This window comes from Quercus robur, chromosome 4 (genome assembly GCF_932294415.1).
Source record: "Quercus robur chromosome 4, dhQueRobu3.1, whole genome shotgun sequence".
Classification (NCBI taxonomy): Eukaryota; Viridiplantae; Streptophyta; class Magnoliopsida; order Fagales; family Fagaceae; genus Quercus; species Quercus robur.
The window spans coordinates 51,759,666-51,781,297 of record NC_065537.1 but is presented as its reverse complement, the minus strand read 5'-3'; the positions used below and the strand labels follow the sequence as shown (position 1 = coordinate 51,781,297).

The following is a 21,632-nucleotide window of genomic DNA, read 5'->3' as shown; positions in this document are numbered from 1 at the left end:
TATTTTCTAATTGTGTAAAGTGATTATAATTTATATAATTTGAAATTACTTCATTTAATTTTTTAAATCTTAATATTATTCTAATTATGAAATCTCTAATATATTTAATAAAAAAATTTCTATAAACATTGAAGAATATCAATTGCCTTACATAGTTTATATATCGATCTTATAATTAGCTTATAAATTTTAATATTTAAATCTTTCAATCAAATGGTATTTAGATATGAACTTTCTCCCATCGTAACTATCAAATTATTAAAAAAAAAAATGAAGTAATTATCATATATAGATATAAATATTTCAAAAAAAAAAAAAGCATTCAAAATCTAGAGATTAATGGAGAATCTATAATCCTAAATAAGTTAAGTTTTAAATTTTGCTCACTCTAAAAGCTCAATATTGGAATCTAAGAAAATTGAAATGGCTTCTTGGAATGTGACTTTGGATTGCACTCTATTTAAAACTACAATCTTAAGGACACAATATTTTCACCACTTGGTCAGATGGAAAATTGTAATTAACTTAAGAATAATGACATAAAACACGATTTTTCTCTCACAATAGGTGATATGGCAAGTTCTTTTCGGTTTTAGGTAGTCTTATCACTTGACAATATTTATTTATTGTCTATCATGAGAACTTACCAACTCAACAATTATATATATATATATATATATATGAAAGAAAACTGATCTATGTAAACTTATTGTTGGGTAATATCTCTTTCATATAACTTTCATGGCTCTATCACGTACACCAATCTTGTTATACTCAAGATAAATTATGTCACACAGTAGTAAACTAAATTGTATAAACTTTCTGACTCAATACTTATTTTTCAAAACCAAAAAGTGAATGAAAGATCAACAGCAACCAATAATAACCAAGTGAGCCATGGCTTTTAGCCGCTACTATGGAAGCAGATGGTGGGTCAAAAAAGTTCAGACCAATAAACTGTACACGCGTCAGCTAATCAGTACTGACATTGGATCATCATGATCTTCCAATATCTTGCCATTTGTCACTACCTTATTAGGTGAGGTATTTACGTATATGCTTTCACTCTATGCAGACTGCAGAGAACGAAAGCAAGTCTCTTTCAAGTCTTCTTAACTCTACGTTTATGCGTATATGGGGTATGTATTTTTTTTTTTTTAAAGAATAAATGTTAAAATCGGGTCTTCAACTCACGATTATAGATAAAAAAAAAAGAGTTTGTAATAGTGTATATAACATAGTGTGTAACAAAAAAGAGAAATCATTTTTTATTGGCCACCAACATAGTAAGAGGCTTATGCTAATGTGTGAATGTGTGTGTTTTAAAGACTTTTAAGTGATGAAAGGTGATGAAAGAGTGATGAATGATGCGGTAGACTCGGATCCTGTCTCCTAAGTAAAAGCTCATATTTCTGCAGAGACAAGTACTAGACCTCTCTCTCGCTCTCTCTCTCTCTCTCTCTCTGAAACAGTAGTAATTAATTGACATGGGAGACCAGTACGGACTGCCTGATCTCCGGCAATTCATGGCCGGAAGAACTCATTTCCCGGGCATGACACAATCCACTGAGCCTTTCTTTCTGCAAAGGAATATAGTGGCAGCACCTCCTCAGCTTCACTACGAGCCTATAATGGTTGGTCATGAGGTTTTGCCTCGTGGACTTCAAGTTGGGTTTGGTCATGATTCAAGTACTACTGGTGCTGCCACTCCCAACAACACAGCCACTATTACTACTACAACAAGTTCAGCTGCTACTACTACACTTTGTGGTTCGCAAATAGAGAGTGGATGGATGGGATATGATGCTATTGGAAATACTAGATGGCCAAGGCAAGAAACTCTTACTCTTCTTGAGATCAGATCTCGTCTTGATTCCAAGTTCAAAGAGACTAATCAGAAAGGACCTTTGTGGGATGAAGTCTCTAGGTATATCCATCTCTCTACTAAGTACTAACTGCACCATTCTTTTCTTTCCTTTTTTTTTTTCGGTTTTGTTTTTCTTTTCAGTATTTTGTTTTTCTTTTTTCAAACTGGGTGATGCTTGATTAAGAAACCCTATAGCGTTTTCTTGATATCTTTCTGTTCTTCTGCTATTTTTGTAAAAAAAGTGACAAGCTTTAAAGAAAAAATTATGTGTTTTTGCTTGAGTTTAGTGCTTGAGAATGACAAGCCATTGAAGTTAACTGAGAGACCCAGGTTGTTTCTTTTTTCCCCCTGATTTTTTTCTGGTTATGTCTAAGAAATTTGGCCTGACTCCTTGATGTTTAAGTACCCATATACTGGTTTTGTGTGATAGTGTACATGTGACCAGTCCAAGAATCTCTCTCTCCGAAACCCAATCTTTGTATTATAGTTCAGTAACCTCTCCTTGCTCAATTAGGGCAATCGAATCTAGTTAATATCGAATAAAAGTATTTATTATACAGATTTTTAATTAGGAGGAATGTTCTTATTATTTTATACAACTCAAATATTAATAAAAAATGCTCAACCAAGAAATATTACTTGGAATCTTCTTTAATAAATATTACATGGCCTTATTGTTAGAAATCTCTAGGAAATAACTAGTACTAGGTTAAATTATTATTTATTTAATATATTACGTACACCATCATATGTTGAAAATTACCCCCTATTTGTTTTGATCTAAATTAGTTTGATTCAGGATAATGGCTGAGGAACATGGATACCAGAGGAGTGGGAAGAAATGTAAAGAGAAATTTGAGAACTTGTACAAGTACTACAAGAAAACTAAAGAAGGTAAAGCTGGAAGACAAGATGGGAAGCACTATAGGTTCTTTCGGCAGCTGGAAGCAATCTATGGAGAAGCAAGCAATAATCATGCCTCAGTTTCAAGCAGCCTTCCTTATCATCAGAGCACTCGAAACAATGTAATTCAACAAGAAAATCAAGAAGTTGTTCAGAACCAAAGGCTATGTACTGAGAGCCTTAGTACTTTCTCTAACTCATCTGAATTTGAGACTTCCTCCTCGGAAAACAATAATGATGATGATCTTTCCGCCATTGCATTCATGATGAATCAATCAATGGAGAAGCAGAAAGTGATGAATGAGAGACAAAGTTACCAAAGGGCTAAGAAGAGCTGGAAAGCAAAGGTTGAGGAGTTTGTGGACTCACAAATGAGAAAGATAATGGACACACAAGAGGCTTGGATGGATAGGATGTTGAAGACTATTGAAAATAGAGAGGAAGAGAGGGTGTCTAAAGAGGAACAGTGGAGGAAACAAGAGGCAGCTCGGTTTGATCAAGAAGTACATGAACTTTGGGCTAAAGAGAGAGCATGGGTTGAAGCTAGAGATGCAGCATTAATGGAGGCTTTAAAGAAATTCATAGGGAAAGGATTAGCTGTATCACCAATGGCTGTAGAAACACAAAGCCATGAAGAAAACCAGGTTGAAACTATTAACAATAACAGGTGGACTGAAATGGAGGTTTCAAGTTTAATACAACTAAGAACTAGCTTGGAACTTCGATTCCAAGAAAGTGGGTATTTGGAGGAAGGTCTTTGGGAGGAGATAGCTGCAAAAATGGGGTCTTTGGGGTATGATAGAAGTATGGTTGCTTGTAAAGAAAAATGGGAAAGTATCAGCATCTATTATAACAAGACAATGGAGTGTAACAAGAAGAGCAAAGAGGATTTGGATTTGACAACAAGCAGTAGTTATTTTCAGCTACTTAATTCCTATCAAGGTCAGGAAATTCCCAAACATAGGCCTGAGAGCATGGGACTTCAGCTAATGGATGAGGGCCTTCCACCTTCAAGTTCCAATGTAGGCACTAATGAGGTCCACCGTAGCTGCTTTCAAAATGAAGAGGAGAAATTGTGGGAGAAATATGGTGTGAAGCTCAATAAGGGAAAGAACCAACAAGTTTAGCTCAAGCAAGCAAGAGCTTCAGCTCTTCAAAAAAGTACAGATGGATGCAACTTTTTCAGCAGGTAAGATTTGTGGCATTTTGTGGTCTTTTGTAGAAGTTTTCTGACTTGGGACGTGTTTATGCTAGTCATCAATGCTTAAGTGAACCTTAGAGATTCTTTATTTGAAAATATGAAATGTCTTAATTTCTTCATAGAATCATATTGATTGAGGCCTGAGGGGTTTAGCTAATATGCTAATAGAAATTTGAAAAGGGGCTGTGCACCCTTGTTCAAATAATTGTTTGTACTTCTCAGATTTTTGTACTGTTTTTAATGTCCTTAAGTCTTTCTTGTTTAGATATGGTGTATAGGAGAATGACTATAACAGACATCCTAGGACGCATAAAGTACATGCGCCAATGTGGCGTGCACTTACTCTTTACTAATTTCACTTATGTCTATTTTTTACAATTTATCTATCATATGGCATTTGTGTGTTCCAGTATGTATAATTGGGTGTGTGAAATAGACATTGCACATGATGTATATAATAACAACATTATTGGTTTCTAATGAAGTTCCTAATATTTATGTCAGTGCAGGTCTTCTTAAAAAAGTTTTCTACCCCTAAAACCTTTGAGCATTTCAAATGACATCAAATACCATTCCATCCTCTAAATCTATTGCGAACACCCAAATGCATCATAGATGCTTTCACATTCTGATGGATGAGGGGAAAAACATGGAGGAGAGATATGGTGTGAAGCTCAGCAAGGGAAAGAAACCCCAAGTTTTGCTCAAGTAAGGAGTAATCTAAGTAGTTTTATTTTGTATATATGTAACTTGTATGAGATGTTTAGAATTAGATTAAGTAATTTATGACTTGGGGACTGGTTTTGTTTGTGTAACAAAGCAATGACTAGCGAACTATATGTGGAGATTAATGCTTAATTGGAAAGTTTGGGTTCACATGAAACCAAAATTTCTAAGGGTTTCTTGATGATCATGGTTGAGGGTTTTTCAATCTCTCTCTCCCCCCCCCCCCCCCCCAAAAAAAAGAAAAAAAAAATTGGTGGTAAGAAATGCGTGGACTTTGGTTTGCTCTAGACACCACCTTAATCCAAACCATTGGATTTGGGTTAATTAATACTTCATAGTATGTATATCAATCTCATGTATTTCTTTAAAAAAAAAAAGAAACATATTTGTTACAATAAGTGGGGAGGAAAGATTTGAAACAGAGTCCTCTTTTTATAAGAGAAGACCAGTGAGTTATAAAACTCTTGACATCAATTTTTAGTAATTATTAAGCAATCTTAGAATTCAATAATATGATATTTCATTTTAATAAAAACATACTACTAAATATAAAAAATATGAAATAAACTCAAAATTTCACGTGAAAAAGTTAATTTGGAGCACTAGTCAATGTACTATAGATACCATGCATACCTAATAAATTTCCCTCAATATTTCACCTTTTCTCACCAATTTTTAGGGGGTTCTGCATAAATCTTTTCTCTAAAGTTTTTATAGCAACCCCAATGGCAAAAATTTTCTTAGCTTATGGGTTTGCAATCCTAAATTTTTTCTATATTATAAAGCCAAAAGGGAAATGGAAATTTTTATATTTTCTTGATACGAGGAAAATATTTCATTTACTGGGAATCCTTTATATAAAAACGTGATGACCTCACAAACGTGATGACCTCACAAACAAGGAGATTTAACTCAGTAAGTCATACTGCTATATCAATAAGATATGAAACCTGTTCATGAATGACTTTCAGTCTTCTTCATGGGGCTTAAATGTTGCTCTGTGTGTTTTTACCAACATAGGGGCTCCCCAAGTGAAAAAATTTCTCATCGAAATTATTTCTATGGCCTGCCCATAGAATAGATCTCTCTTTGCAGTCTGCAATCAATTTTATTTCTCATGCTTAAGATGTAGTATTTGAGCAATTCAAAACCCTTTCCTTTTTTGTTCCATCAGAGTTCATTGCTTATACACATTTATTAGTTTTTCTATGATTTCAGCTGGCGTACTCAAAACCTTAAACTCTTTGTACTATTATACTAAGTGGGTAGATTTTCTGAGAAAGACTGATTATAAAAGTATGCTAAGAGAGTACGAACTATTATAATACGAATATAATATTTTTCTTTATCTTAATGAATACAAGGATTTTAACCCAAAAAAAAAAAAAATGAATACAAGGGAAGCTTGAGGTTGTTAGGGTTTCAAATATTATGAAAGAGAGATGCTAAGCATACATGCAAATTTTACTATATATATATGTCTTACAAATGTGTCACTAATGACAAAAAGAAGTTAAACAATCATTTACAATCTTATTGCAATGACACAAATCACATTCAATCTCACATTAGCTTGTAGTTTTTTATAGTATAATTTATAGTAGTTTTAATATTTTTCATTATAAAATGAAAAAGACAAGATTTAGGTACAGTACTTAAGTGTTATTCTTTAAGTTCTATACTTAAGATTTTGCTATGTGACTTTTTTTCATATGAGATGGAAGTGTATTTTTTAGTTAGGTAGTCACATGACAGAATCTTAAGAGGAGAATTTAAGGAACAACATTTAAGGTACTGTATATAAGTTTTATCCAAAATAAAAGCCTATTAGTGGGATATTAGTGTTATAATACAATCCTCATTAACTGTGTTCCCCAGTAAAAAATTTATTTGATGGCATAACCAGAGTGTGGTTAGAGAAATAATATCTTCCTTGTAAGTCTAAGATGAGGCAAAGTTAAAGAATAAGACTATAATAAATTTTTTATATTTTATTTGATTATTCTAGAAATTAGGTTATTAAGTAATTTTGTATTGTTGGGCATGAGCCATAGATGTTGACCTTAGGTTTTATTTTATTAATTGATAAGGCAATCTTAATTAGTTTATGAGTGTTTATATGTGGACTTTGGCTTGGTTAAGCTAGGGTTTGATTAACTAGTCAAATTAAGATTCTTAACTCCATTAGGAGAAGTTAAGATTTAGGATTTATGATTTGCTATTGTTCTTAAACAAGAAGATGTTTGATAATAAAGTATTGAGTGTTCTATGCATATAGGAATATTGATCTTATTGTTCTTTCTTCCTTTTTTGTTATGCTTTTTGCTTCTCTTTGATATTTTGTTACTGTTTACGATACTATTCACAAGTGCTGTTCACAGATTGCAGATAAATTAACATTTTTAGTTCCTTTCATCTCTTTTCAAATCAAATCTTTTATTTTTACTATAAAATCTTAATCTTGACCATTCTTTACGTTTCAAACACTAAATCTATTTCCCTAAATTTTAACACATTACAAACATATGTAGACAAATTCTCCAATTCGTCCTATGTTATTATTGCTTTTAAAAACCTTGTCACAATCCTAAACATGATTAAGTAGGTCAGTACTCTTGGTTTTGGATTGATAAAGCTACTTAAATTTATCTTTAAGAAATAATTTGATATTTTGTCACTATTTACAGTACTATTCACGGGTACTGTTCATAAATTATGGCTAATTAAATTTTTTTTCTTCACCTATATGTTCAACTCTAAACCAAATATTTTCTCTTCCCAACAAAATCCTAACCCTAACCATTATCTTAAAATGTTCTAAACCCTAAATCTATAAATTCCCCTAAACCTTAATTCCTCACAAACACGTGGACAAATTATACAATATGTCCTACATAATTATTACTTTTAAAAAACCATGTCACAATCATAAACTTTTTGTCTTAGTTTTTGAAGAAATTGGAGAAGAACTTGATATTTTGTCATTGTTCAAGATACTATTAACATATTGTGGACAAATTCAATTTTGTTTCTCACACCTCTTTTCAACTTTAAATCAATTTTTTTCCTTACAAATTCCTAACACTAACCATTTTGTTAAAATTTTCTAAACCCCATAAATCTATAAATTCCCCTAAACCTTGACCCACAACAAAACACATGTAGACAAATTCTCCAATTTGTCCTACGTCATTATTAGTTTTCAAAAACCATGCCACAATCCTAAAATATGAGTAAGTCTATTCCCCCACCACCCCCAACCACAACACCTTCTTCAACCCACAGCAACCACCCACGGCCAAGCTTGCTAGAAGCCTAAACCGGAGCCCATTAATAAACCCATCTGACCTGAGTGAACCCACTCAATGAACCCCCACTACCTGCCTAGATTGAATAGTCAATCTCCCAAACAACATCAAAGCTGCCACCACAATGTTGTTTAGTGTTGTAGCAATGAAAAAAATCTGTTGAGGTAGTTGCGAGCTCATAGGAGCCGAAAAAGTGAGTTTTTCTCACCAAAATTTGGAGAGAAGGGGTTTGTTGAGCTCATTTTAAATGCTCTAGTAGACTAACTTAATGCCCAACTAGAAGTAGTAGTGTAAGTATGGACAAATCTTTATGGTGTCTATTGAACAATGCAACTTCAAAATCAAGCTAATCTATGATTTGTTTAGAAAGAGCTTGTGGCTCAATGGTCTAACACGTGGAGAACTTGAGTCCGCACCCCTCTTCCCCCCTTTGTTGTAAGAAAGAAAGAATAAAAAAAAAAACAATAATTTGGTTAACTAACACCAACCACTCATTCATTAGCAACAGGAAGCGGTTTGATTTAGTGAATAAAAGTTTTCAACCCCACACCCTCTCTCTCTCTCAAGAAAAAGGTTATCAAGATTCTAATTTTGTGCAAAATGGAGAGGCAATGCAATGAAAGCATACATCTCAGTCAGTATGCCACAGACAAAGCTAGTTGCTTCCCTTTTTTCCTATAGGTGATAAACAATATAGTGATGTACATCATGTACTGGATTCAACCTGTATTGCAGCCAGGTTGGTCTCTTTCTTTCTTTCAAATAGGGTTGGACATATAGTACTTGCCATCTTGTGTTGTGGGGTGGGTTCTGGAACGATGGGTTAATTTTATTTGTGTGCAGCTGGTACTTGTACCAGACTACTAGTAGATCAGAAACTGCCCCTTGAGGCCATAATTCACTCATCAATACATATATATATATATATATATTTTTTTTTTTTCAGAGTTTAAAAATTTGCTCTACAGAACCAAAGTCATCACAAATTTCTCATTCAAACACAAGTGGAATTATATGGAAAACATATTACTGACTTCTCTTTACTGAGATTTTCTTAAACGTATTACTCAATGCTTAAACAAATGAAAGAAGAAAAAACTCAATGCCAGGAAGTATATATTGACGTCTAAATGTTATGGGATGGGAAGATATACATTTCTACCATAGATGAACTAAAAAAAAAAATTCAGCATGCAATCAATTTATAATAAAAAAAGCAGCGAAAATGTCCGAGAGAGAGAAAGAGATAGATCTGATCACTGTTATATACCCTTTAACAAGTAAGATTATATGAGCTAAAGGAAGGCATCAAATATTGCAAAGAGAAAAAGAAAGGATGTAATTTTTTACCTTTTACCATTCCTTTACTAAAACCAGGATAGTAAAGAAGAGGAAGTGTGTTTAGGTGTTTGAAACAGCACCTGCAATCGAGTTTAGATCCTGATATGAAGGGTTTAGGGCTTGAGAACCAGTTGCGGCTAAACTAAAATAATCTAAAACTTTAACCTGAAAGCAAAAAGCCACTGCCCAAACTTATGGGCCGAGTTCAGGACAGTCCAAATTCCAATAATAAGGCCTATGGGTTTTGAATTGTCAACATTGGGTCCAAAAGGTTTTATCAACAACAATTTGCTTATTTCATTAGAGGAAGATGCCCATACGATTAAGGCTTTAAAACTCACGACCAAATCTTTTGATTATATATAAACTAGTCGGAAATCTGTGCATAGCTTTGTATAGAAGTATAATTAAATTATTATATTGCTTTTAAATTGAAATAATAAACTTGGTTTTTATAGGCTTCTGATCTTCACTATTTGCATCAATAGATAAATTAAGCATGAAAAGTGATAAAATGTTAGCTTCAAGAGAATTCATATGTTTGTATAATAGTAGTTGAGAAAAATAGAAAAATCTAATCATTATTCCAAATGTAAAAAAATTTTATTTACAAAAAAAAAAAAAAAAAAAAAAATTGTTCCCTTTATAATTTACCCTTAGTTATTCTCGCAACTCATGCAAACTATATAATTTAAATTTAAGAACCTATAGAATCCATATTTAATCATAATTGAACTATCCTAATAAACGCATATGACTTATTAGTTGAAATGCATTACATTTATATATTTATAGCTATTACTAAACAATAAAAAGTTACACTTTGAGGTTCAAAGTGTCAAAGTGAAAAAAAGCCTTCATTCTACATTGTTAATTAACACAATTATATGCATAATACTGGAAATAAGCCAAAAAAAAAAAAGAACTATAAATACGATGTCAATCAAACATTAGGTTTAGTAAGGGCTTTGAAGGTTAAGAATCGTTGTTGTTTGTAGTTGCCACATGTTTATCACAAGGATCTCTTCATATATATTCTGTATCAAGTAGAGAATACTTGTAGTCATGATTCATAAAATTAAAATATTGGTGTTAATTTAGAAGTAACACATTAACATGGAATAGTAAATACTTTGATGGATTTTAGTTGATTTTTTAGTTCTGACACGTAGATTCAAAACATTGCAAATGAAATTAACAACCACCATGTGCAAAATAGGAAACTAATATATATATATATATATATATATAGAAAAATAATTAAAATAAAAAACTTTATTTTATAAGTTAACACATTTTAAAACAATAATAAAAATAATTATAAATTAAGTACTACAAATAATAATACTTATTAGAACACACACGAAAATAGTAATGTTTTAGTTCTTAATTGGTATATTACACAAATAATGGATCACACATAGACAATAATATGATGACTAGGGGAAAAACCAATGAAATAAACCATTCCATATTACATTTCTGGAGGGAGTTAATCTATAACAACCCCAAGGTAACAAAATTCACTAGAATTGAGTTGAAGTTTGTACAAAGACTTAATCTTAAATCTATTGTTATAAACACTTATATTACCAGACACATATTCTAAACCTTGTTGAATGTAACTCTGAATTCACATACACATATATTCTAGAACTTGTTGCACATGAATGTCCATTCATGACTCAAATAAGCCACTCGAAGGTTTAGACCAACAACTTTGATATAGTCATGTAAACTGGATGTAGCAATTTCACTTAATTATCGAATCTTCAGTATGGAAGTAGATCTCCAATTGATGCTTCAAGAGAGCTGGAAAATTCCTAAATCTGTATACAGTAACACGACTCTCAAAAAGTTTTGAAAAACATGCCCTAAGGTTGCTTTTATACTTGTCTTGAAAGCCACGAAACCCTAGATTAAATGGCTTACAGAACCACTTTAGTATTTATTCTGTATGGATTTCGACTGGTCAAGATATATGGTTCAACTAGTTGAGTTAAGTAAAACTCGGTAGATTGAGCTTGTGTAGCATAGTGGCAGACTAGCAATCTCGTTTTTGAGTTTTTGGAATCTTTTACGGTTTGAATTTTAACTTGTTTTGCACTTGAATATATTTCCAATATAAAACCAAGACTAACTAGGATTCTAAGTGTTACAATTGTTCATGGTCTTTCGGACCTAATAGTCTGCAATGCATTTTTTTTTTCTCATTCTTAAGATGCAGTATTTGAGCAATTCAAAACTCTTCCTTTTTGTCCATTAAAGTTCATTTCTTATACACATTTATTAACTTTTCTATGATTTCAATTGGCGTTAAAACCTTCAAATTTTTTCCCGGACTGAAATTGAAACCTTAAACTCTTTATACTATGTACTGTTATATTAAGTGGGTAAATTTTCTAAGGAAGCCTGATTATAAATAGGCTAAGAGAGTACGAACTATAAAAACATGATTATAATATTAAGGAGGTTTTCTTTTATCTTCATGAATACAAGGGCAACTTGAGGTTGTTGGGGTTTCAGATATTATGAAAGAGTCATGCTAGGAATATATACAAATTTTACCATATATGTCTTACGATTAGATGTGTCACTAATCACAAATAGAAATTTAAGCTGTCATTTACAATCTTATTATAGTGGTACTAATTACATTCATTGTTACATTAGCTTGTATGTTTTTTTGTAGTAAATTTAACATTTTCCATTATGAAATGGAAGCCTATCAATGAGATATAATATCTTCTTTGTAAGTCTTAAGATTAAGTGTGTTCCAAGTATTCAATATTTATTTGATGCCACAACCATAATGCCGTTTGAGAAATATAATATCTTCTTGTAAGTCTAAGATTAAGGAAAAGCTAATAAGAATAAGAGTATATAATAGATAGTTAGGTTTTTATATTTTATTTGGTTATTCTAGAGTTTAAGTTATGAAGTAATTTTGTATTGTTGGGTATGAGTCATAACTGTGGGTATTGGGTTTAATTTTATTAATTGATAAGTCAATCTTAATTAGTTTATGAGTGTTTATATGTGGATTTTGGCTTGTTTAGTTAGGATTTGATTTACTAGTAAAAGTAAGATAATTAATTCCAATAGGAAAAGTTAAGATTTAGAATTTATGTAAGTGTGCTATTGTCCTTAAACAAGAAGAGGTTGGATAATAAAATATTGAGTGTTTTGAGTATATAGAAACATTGATCTTATTGTCATTCTTTCATTTTTCTCTTCTTATTTTTTACTTCCCCTTGATATTTTGTCATTGTTCACGATACTATTCACAGGTGCTGTTCACAGATTGCGGACAAATTCAATTTATTTTTTATTTTCATATTTTTTTAAATCAAATCTTTTCTTTTTACTACAAAATCCTAATCTTGACCATTCTTTTAAAATTTTCCAAACGCCAAATCTATTCCCTTAAATCTTAACACATTACAAACACATGTAGACAAATTCTCCATTTTGTCCCTAGTCATTATTGCTTTCAAAAACCCTGTCCCAATCTTAACCATGATTATGTAGGTCAATCTTGGTTTTGGATTGATAAAGCTACCTAAATCTATCTTTAAGAAAGAACTTGATATTTTGTCACTATTCACGATACTATTCATGAGTACTGTTCACAAATTATGGACAAATTGAAGATATTTTTCTCTCACTTCTTGTCAACTCTAAATCAAATACTTTCTCCTTTCTTACAAAATCCTAATCCTAAACATTATCTCAAAATGTTCTAACATGTGAAGAACTTGGGTCCGCACCCCTCCTCCCACTTGTTGTAAGAAAGAAAGAAAGAAAAAGTATAATTCGTTTAATAGATCATATCAACCACTCATTCATCCTGATCATCAATCATAAACTATAATTGGAAATATTGTCTATCAGCAACAGGATGCGGTTTTTACTTCACTGGCAGTGTCATAGCCTCAAGCCCTCAAGTCCAGAAAATAGATACTATCTCATGTTTGATTTAGAGAATAAATTTCTTTCAATCCCTCTCTCTCTCTCTCTCAAGAAAAAGGTTATAAAGATTTCTATTTTGTTCAAATGGAGAGGCAATACATACATCTTAGTCGTTATGCCACAGACAAAACTCGTTGTTTCCCTTTTTTCCCAATATATGTACTCGATTCAACCTGTCTTGCAGCCAGGTTGGTCTCTTTCTTTCTTTCAAATAGGGTTCCACATATAGTACTTGCCATCTTGTTTGGAGGTTCTCGAACTGTGGGTTAACTTTATGCGTGTGTGCGATGTGCTCACAGCTACATAGGTAAAAATTGCCCCTTGGAGTCAAAACTCACTCATCAATATATATAGGGTTGTGTTAACGGGCACCATAAGGTGCCCATTAACAACATAGTTATTGGTAGGGGCGGAATTACCCTTGGACCGGGGGCAATGGCTCCCCCCTAAATTTTTTTTTTAAAAAAATATTATTATATGTGTGTATTAATTTTAGCAATTTGTTTTATAAAATTATATTTTATTTCCCTTTAACTATATTATTGATTCTTTTAAGACTAATGCTATACTCACAAACTTTTTTATAACATTTTTACAAACCTTTTTGGCAGCAAATTCTTATTGGTTTGCATATGGATACACCACTCACATCATTTTTTTACTTACCAATAATCATTTATTACATAAGTAATTTATAAAGAACTTCTAGCATTTTCCTCATTTTAGTGACCATAAAAAAAATTTATAGATCTAAAATCTAAAACAAAATATACAAGCCCAAAAAAAAAAAAAAAAAAAAAAAAAGCTCAACAACAAAAATTACGAGTAAAACTAAAAACAAAATTAAGCTCAATTAATTAATTTTATCCAAAATAAATAACCCTGCCCTTTAAAAAAAAAATTCTAAACAAAAATAATTTTGTTTTTACCTATCCAAAAAAAAAAAAAAAATCTCAGTAGCTAAATAGCAGAATCAGAGATTGAAATCACTGCACATAGTCAACAGTAAAACCGCCCCCCTAACCCAAGGTTCTGGCTCCGTTCCTGGTTATTGGCAACTTTTTAGTTTTTTGGACAACTTTTGACAAATTTTTTTTATTATCTATTTTGGTAATTTTTTTGACAATTTTTTGCCTTTTCTTTAAGTGAGACACAAAAAGGAAAATGTTAACAAGCATTGCACGGTGCTTGTTAACATTTCTCATATAATATATGTAAAAATCTAAAAAATGGAACACTACAGCAGCCATAAGTATATAATGATTCATTTCTTAATCAATGGTTTTCGAGTTTAGACAATAAAGTGTGCTCTACAGAACCAAAGTCATCACAAATTTCTCTTGCAAACACAAGTAAAGTTATAGTGAAAACATATTACTGAATTTACTAAGATTTTGTCATGCATTACCCAATGCTTAAACAAATGAAAGAACAAAACTCATTGTTAGAAAGTTTATATTGACGTCTAAATGTTATGGAGTGGGAAGATATACATTTCTCTCATAGATGACTTATAAAAAATTAAGAATGCAATAGATTTAGAATGAATAACAGCAAAAATCTCTGAGAGAGATAGATCTGATTACTATTATATATATACCCTTTAAAAAGTAAAGATTATATGAGACAAAGGAAGGGCATCAAAATTCAAATGGTGCAAAGAGAATAAGAGAGGGATTAAATTTTTTTTACCTTTACCATTCCTTTACTAATTGCGTATGGTAAACAATAGGAAACAGCACCAGCAATCAATGTTTATATCTCGATAGGAAGGGTTTTAATCCTTAAGGACCAGTTATGGCTCTTTCTCAAAAAAAAAAAAGGACCAGTTATGGCTAAAATATTCTCTAACTTAACATGCCAGCAGAAGCCACTGCCCAAGCTTATGGGCCGAGTTCAGGATAGTCCAAATTCCTCAAATAAGGCCTTGTGGGTTTTCAATTGTCAACATGAGGCCCAAAAATATAATGAGCTGAAGATGCCCACGTTAAAACCCAAGACCAAGTCTTTTGATTATATATAAATTAAAATTTTTAAAATTATATTATACCCTGAAGAAATTTTAATCCCAACAATGATAAAATTCATTCAGTTCGGTCTCTCTCTCTCAATTATATATATATATATATATATATGAAACTTTCATTGACCAATAGAATCAAGATTAGAGATGGACAAGGGGGCCATGGCTCCATTGAAATATTATTTATTTATTTAATTTGATAGTATATATATAAGGTTTGGAAGTTTGAAACCAAAAGAACGTGCATCTAATCTTCAAAATTGAAAATCCGCAAATTGAAAGTTGCTCCAAAGTTTGAACAAGATTTCATTCTTCTTTGAATCAATTTTAAACTTATTGTTGACAAGTTCTCAAATTCCTGAAAATTCTAAGGGAAATTTTATTTTAGTTTTGGTTCTAAAAAGAAGATAGTGATCCTATGAGAGTGGTAACATACGGAGGAAGGATAGTGATCTTAGGAGAATGGTGATTACATACGGTGGAAAGTTTAAAAATAGATATATTAGAATGACCTAAATGATTCAACACCCCTTATATATAGATGAATATGCACACTCTCATCGAGAGCCAAAACCCTAGGAAGAGTTATGTCTCTCTCAATGGTTACAATCCTTCACCAAAACAATATAACGGTATTGCGGAACAAAACATATTTTCGTGTGGCTGGAATAAATTATTTGAGGGAGAGTCAGTGTTATGGTGTGATGACCCTTATATACTTGCATCTCCCACTTGAGCACACCGTGATGTAGGTGGATTGTCGTAGTTAGCATGAAGTCATGGTTTCAATATTCATCACGTGTTAACTCTCATATGTCATATGTGATAACTAGGGGTGACAATTTTGACCTAAACCCATTAATCCACCCATGACTTATCTAATTTGAGTAAGTTGTGACCCAACCCAATTAAACTTTTGGATTAAACGAGTAAAGAATGATTGTTTAATTTAGTTAAATGAATCTTAATAGATAAACCCACCGGGTACTCATTGTGTGGGCTACCCACTTACACTTAAAAACAAAAATATAACAAAATCAAAAACCTAGCTGCCTGACCTCCTCTTTCTTTTTCTTGTTGATTTTCTTAGGTTTTCCTCTCATTTTCCCACCTTCGAAACGCCAAGAACCTCTCTCCCTTTCTCCTTTCTCCTTTCTCTTTTTCTTGTTGATTTCCTTAGGTTTTCATCTCATTTTCACACCTTCCAAACGCTGAGATCTGCTTATGGGTATTCTGATCTAGATCTCAATTTGTAGTTCATTTTCTTCATCCTTTGCTCTTGATCTATATGTTTGGATCAATCTATGGATTTTTTTTCTCGATTTCAAATCGAAAGAACTGTGAATAAGTCTATGGCTATGGACACCGACATATTTTTCAGTCAATTCATTGTCGACTTCATCTCCTACGTTGCCTCCTTTGGTGAATCCCTTGACTTTGACTTTGAATCTGGCGCTGGAATAAACTTGGTGGCCAAGAGGTTGTTCACCTATACAGCCATTTTCAACCCTTAATAATCTTTGAGATATTATCTTGGTGGCCAAGAGGTTTAGATCAAATAGGAGGGACGGTCCACCCCAAACCCTACCCATTTTCTTTCTAACTTTGCTTAATATCTTGGTTATTTCATGAGAAAATGGAGGAAAATATAAGCTAAATCTTGTTTGGTTCAAGAGAAAATGGAGAAAAATATAAGACAAGAATGAATTTTTCAATCTCTTAAAATAATTTACTATTTTCTATCATTTATTAAAAAAAAAATTGATTTTTTTTTCTTCAAAATGTTCTATCTTTGACCATAATAAAACATACATGTAAAGAAATCATGATAATATCACTTTCCATGATGTCGCGGAAGCCTGAAGAAAAGCACATACGATGCTCTCTTGATGGAATAGAAACTAAACTGTTAGTTTCTGGTAGTAAACCTCAAATCCACGAGGGATTTCCTTGAATCTACAAGGAGATAAAACTGGAATCCACCAGAAGAAAATTTGACAAAACGTCTGTGTTTATTCATAATAGTCTAATTTGCTTTCTGACGGTTACAAAACATATAAATACTGAGATAAACGTATAAAAACCCTAATTCGCACTAATTACGCGATTAGGTGACAAAATACTGAAATTTACCAAAAATGGCAAAATTGAGTTAAATGCAGAATCATAAACTACTGACCTTAAGGGTCGTCCTAAAACAGACGAGACTGTATTCTGACTTTTAAACTAAAAATTATTAAGGAAAAACAAATATTACTATAAATAGCAAAAACACTGTTATCGAGGCCTTAATGAAGGAATTCGCCTAAATTTTGGCAACTTTCATAGTTATGAATTTGGATTAGAACGTCGTTTCCCTTCAACTTGCCAAATTTCATGCAATTCCGACATTGTTATCCCGATGGCCCTTATTGGCACCCTCTTTTGATCTTGCATTGTGACTTCCTGCGCCCCTGCTGCTCCAGGAAGGCATGTTTGTTCTACATCAGTCCCCCCCACTTGAAAGGAACTCGATCCCAAGTTCCCACTATCTGGTTCATCAGGAGGATGATAATTATACAAGTCAGCAACATTGAAGGTAGAAGAAATACTCATGTTTGGAGGAAGAGCAACCACATAAGCATTGTTGTTGATCTTCTTAGTAATCTGAAATGACCCATATTTCTTGTCCTTCAATTTGTTGTAGGTACCAACAGGAAATATCTCCTTTCTAAGATAGACCAGTACTAAATCCCCAGCATTGAAGATCTTCTCACGTCTCTTCTTATTAGCAGCTTCCTTGTACTTGGCATTTGTAGTTTCAAGTTTCTACCTCACCTCCTCTTGCATGGCCTGAATATGGTTAGCCATATTCTTTGCTGCTTGACTCACTCCTGAAAGCTCAGGTAAAGGTACCGAGTCCAAAGAGTGTTTTGGGGGCACACAGTAGACGATGGCAAATGGAGACTAACCAGTGCCTATTGACTGAGCTGTTGTATGCAAACTCTGCTTGGGACAATGCAAGATCCCACCGCTTGGGCTTCTTGCCTAAGATACATCGGATCAGATTCCCCAAATTGCGATTAACCACTTTTGTCTGGCCATCAGTCTGTGGATGACTAGTGCTGCTGTAATTCAAGGAAGTGTTAAAACGTTTCCACAAAGTTCGCCAAAAGTGACTAATAAACTTGGTATCCCAGTCAGAGGTGATGGATTTTGGCACTCCATGCAAATGCACAACTTTTTTAAAGAACAGATTGGCCACTCGAGTAGCATCTGAAGTCTTCTTGCATGCTATGAAATGAGACATCTTCGAGTACCTGTCAACCACAACAAAAATAGAATCCATACCTCGCTGGGTTTGAGGAAGACTCAATATAAAGTTCATAGACAAATCCTTCCATGGTGCTTGTGGAACTGACAAAGGCATGTATAAACCAGTATTATGAGATTAACCCTTAGCAGTTTGGTAGATTGGACACTTCCTCACATGATTGCCAACATCCCTCTAGAGTTGTGGCCAATAATACCTCTCTTCCACCAGTGCTATAGTCTTATCTTTGCCTATATGTCCACCCAAACCTTCATCATGCAACTCCCTAATCTGCTCTCTCAATGAACTTTTAGGGATGCATAATTGGTTACCCCGAAAGAGGAAACTATCTTGGATGTACATACTATTGATAGCAGTATGAGTTTGTTGACACTTACCCCAAATATCACCAAAATCCTCATCATTCTCGTATAGCTCCTTGAGGCAATCAAACTCGACAACTTCAGTACGTAGGGTGGTTAACAAAGATGCTCACCTGTTGAGTGCGTCAGCCACCTTATTAGTGACACCAAACTTGTGCTTCAATGTGAAATGGAAGCACTGTATATAAGCTACCCACCTAGCATGCATCCTGTTAATGCTAACTTGACTGTTGATGTGCTTCAATGCCTGATGATCCGTATATAATACAAACTCCATCTGAATTAGGTAGTGCTCTCAATGCTTAAGAGTCTATACTACAGCAAAGAACTCCAGCTCATAGGCTGACCATTTACTTTGAGCTTCACAAACTTTCTCACTAAAGAATGCTACTGGTTTGTTGTCTTATGAAAGAACAGTGCCTATCCTGACCACAGATGCGTCACACTCCACCTGAAACACCTTATCGAAGTTGGGCAATGCCAAAACCAGGGCTGTGCTCAACTTTTCCTTGATCAAGGCAAAGCTTCGTTCTGCCTCATTTCCCCATGAGAACCTCCCTTTCTTCAGACACTTAGTGATAGGGGCTACTATGCTACTGAAATCTCGAACAAACCTCCAATAGAAGGTTGCTAGCCTATGGAAGCTTGGCACATCACTCACTGTCTTTGGGGTTGGCCATTCTCTGATTGCACAAACCTTGTCCTCATCAACATAAATCCCATCCGCACTAACCATATACCTTAAGAACAACAACTTATCAATTAAGAAGCTGCACTTCTTCAAGTTGATATACAAATCATTGGCCTATAACACCGCCAATACTTCTCGCACATGATTATAGTGGGCTGTTTCTGTCTTACTGTAAATCAGGATATCGTCAAAATAAACTACCACAAACTTTCCAATAAATGGTTTTAATACCTGATTCATAAGTCTCATGAAAGTGCTAGGAGCATTGGACAATCCGAAAGACATTACCATCCACTCATACAACCCTTCCTTTGTCTTAAAAGTTGTTTTCCACTTATCTCTAGGTCGGATCTGAATCTGGTGATACCCACTCTTGAGATCCAGCTTGGTATAACACTTGGACCCACTCAGCATATCAAACATGTCATCTAGTCAAGGAATAGGAAATCGATACCTAACTGTGATCTTGTTGATGGCTCGACTATCCACACACATACGCTAGCTCCCATCCTTCTTCGGTGTTAACAATGCTGGTACTGCATATGGACTCATACTCTCCCTGATCTGCCCCTTGCTCAGAAGCTCATCCACCTACCCTTGTAGAATCTGACCCTCTTGAGGATTCATCTTGTAATGTGGCAGATTTGGTAGACTAGCTCTAGGAGCTAAATCAATGCAATGCTGGGTGTCGCGCATTGGTGGTAAACCTGCAAGCAGCTCTTCTAGAAAAAACTCTTCAAACTCCTTGATCAATGGTTGAATTGCCTCAGGTATCTCAGTAACCTTCTTTGGCTCACCATCCGTCACCACTACAGCATATACTTGTTTCAACTCCTTACACTCCCTGTCAAACTCATCTTCATTGTTCACTATGAGAAGTGTTGGCTTCCCTTCCACTTTAGAAGCTTTGGGTAAACTGCTTTCCTTAATAGGACCAAGGACAATTTTTCTACCATTCTTAAAAAACACATACACATTATCCTTACACCTATGAGTAGCATCTACATCATACTGCCAAGGTCTACCCAGTATTAAATGACATGCATCCATTTCAACAACATTACAAACCTATCTTGTACGGAGAAGGATGCTTTTCTGTTTTCAGTCCCAACTTGGTAACCAAACTTTTCGACGCCATGTTCTCTACACTGCCACTGTCAATGATCAAATCACAGACCCTCTTATTGATGGTGCATCGTGCTTGGAAGATCTCATTTTGCTGATCACCGTATTCCACCCTTGGTGTGAGCAACAACCTCTGAATCACTAAAGACCGCCTTAATGGCATGCCTTCCTCGTCCTCTTGGACCTCATTGGGATCATAGGCATACGGATCAACATCATTATACACCTCTTCACTGTCCTGTTCACCTTTTACCTCGCTCTCTTCTGCTACCACTAGATTCACTGCGGCTCGCTTAAGGCAAGTACTAGATCGATGTCCTGGTTCTCCGCACCTATAGCACTTATTCCCAGTTAGCCTAGCATAGGGGTTGGCGTTCGCTATCGGCTGGGCTGCGGAACCTGCTACTGCCACTGTGGATTGATTAATACCACTATTCTCCCTAACCACGGGTTGTGATCGTGGTGTAAACATGGGCTGTTTACCTTTGTTGGCAGTGGAACTAGAGGACTCTGAACTGCAGTTGGAAAACTTCGAACCTGCCCTAAGATGCTGATATTCTATTTTCTTGGAAAGGGTTACAACCTCCTTCAAAGTATATAAGGTTTGTAAGGATACCTGATCTCGGATGGAAACTCGCAACCCGTGTACAAATCTGGATATTCGTTGATCTTCAGTTTCCTCCAAATCATTGCAATTCGCCAACTTGTCAAACTTCTCCATGTACTCATTAATTGTCCGAGTACCTTGCTTGCAATCCTGGTATTGTCTGAACAACTCCTGCTGGTAATTTGGTGGTAAG

The 21,632-nt window shown here is 34.0% G+C and overlaps 2 protein-coding genes across 2 annotated transcripts; one reads left to right on the top strand and one right to left on the bottom strand.

Moving 5' to 3' along the window:
• Positions 1-1,357: 1,357 nt before the first annotated feature.
• Positions 1,358-4,884, top strand: LOC126722911 (trihelix transcription factor PTL-like). The gene is made up of 3 exons (XM_050426067.1): positions 1,358-1,927; positions 2,667-3,959; positions 4,481-4,884. Exons 1-2 carry the CDS (start codon positions 1,488-1,490, stop codon positions 3,895-3,897), a joined length of 1,671 nt encoding a protein of 556 aa, XP_050282024.1. The 5' UTR covers positions 1,358-1,487; the 3' UTR covers positions 3,898-3,959; positions 4,481-4,884.
• Positions 4,885-17,669: 12,785 nt separating this feature from the next.
• Positions 17,670-20,757, bottom strand: LOC126722149 (uncharacterized). Its single transcript, XM_050425302.1, has 7 exons — positions 20,319-20,757; positions 19,939-20,135; positions 19,447-19,821; positions 18,851-18,924; positions 18,672-18,737; positions 18,307-18,448; positions 17,670-18,149 (listed from the first exon to the last, which is right to left on the bottom strand). Exons 1-7 carry the CDS (start codon positions 20,755-20,757, stop codon positions 17,670-17,672), a joined length of 1,773 nt encoding a protein of 590 aa, XP_050281259.1.
• Positions 20,758-21,632: the final 875 nt, after the last annotated feature.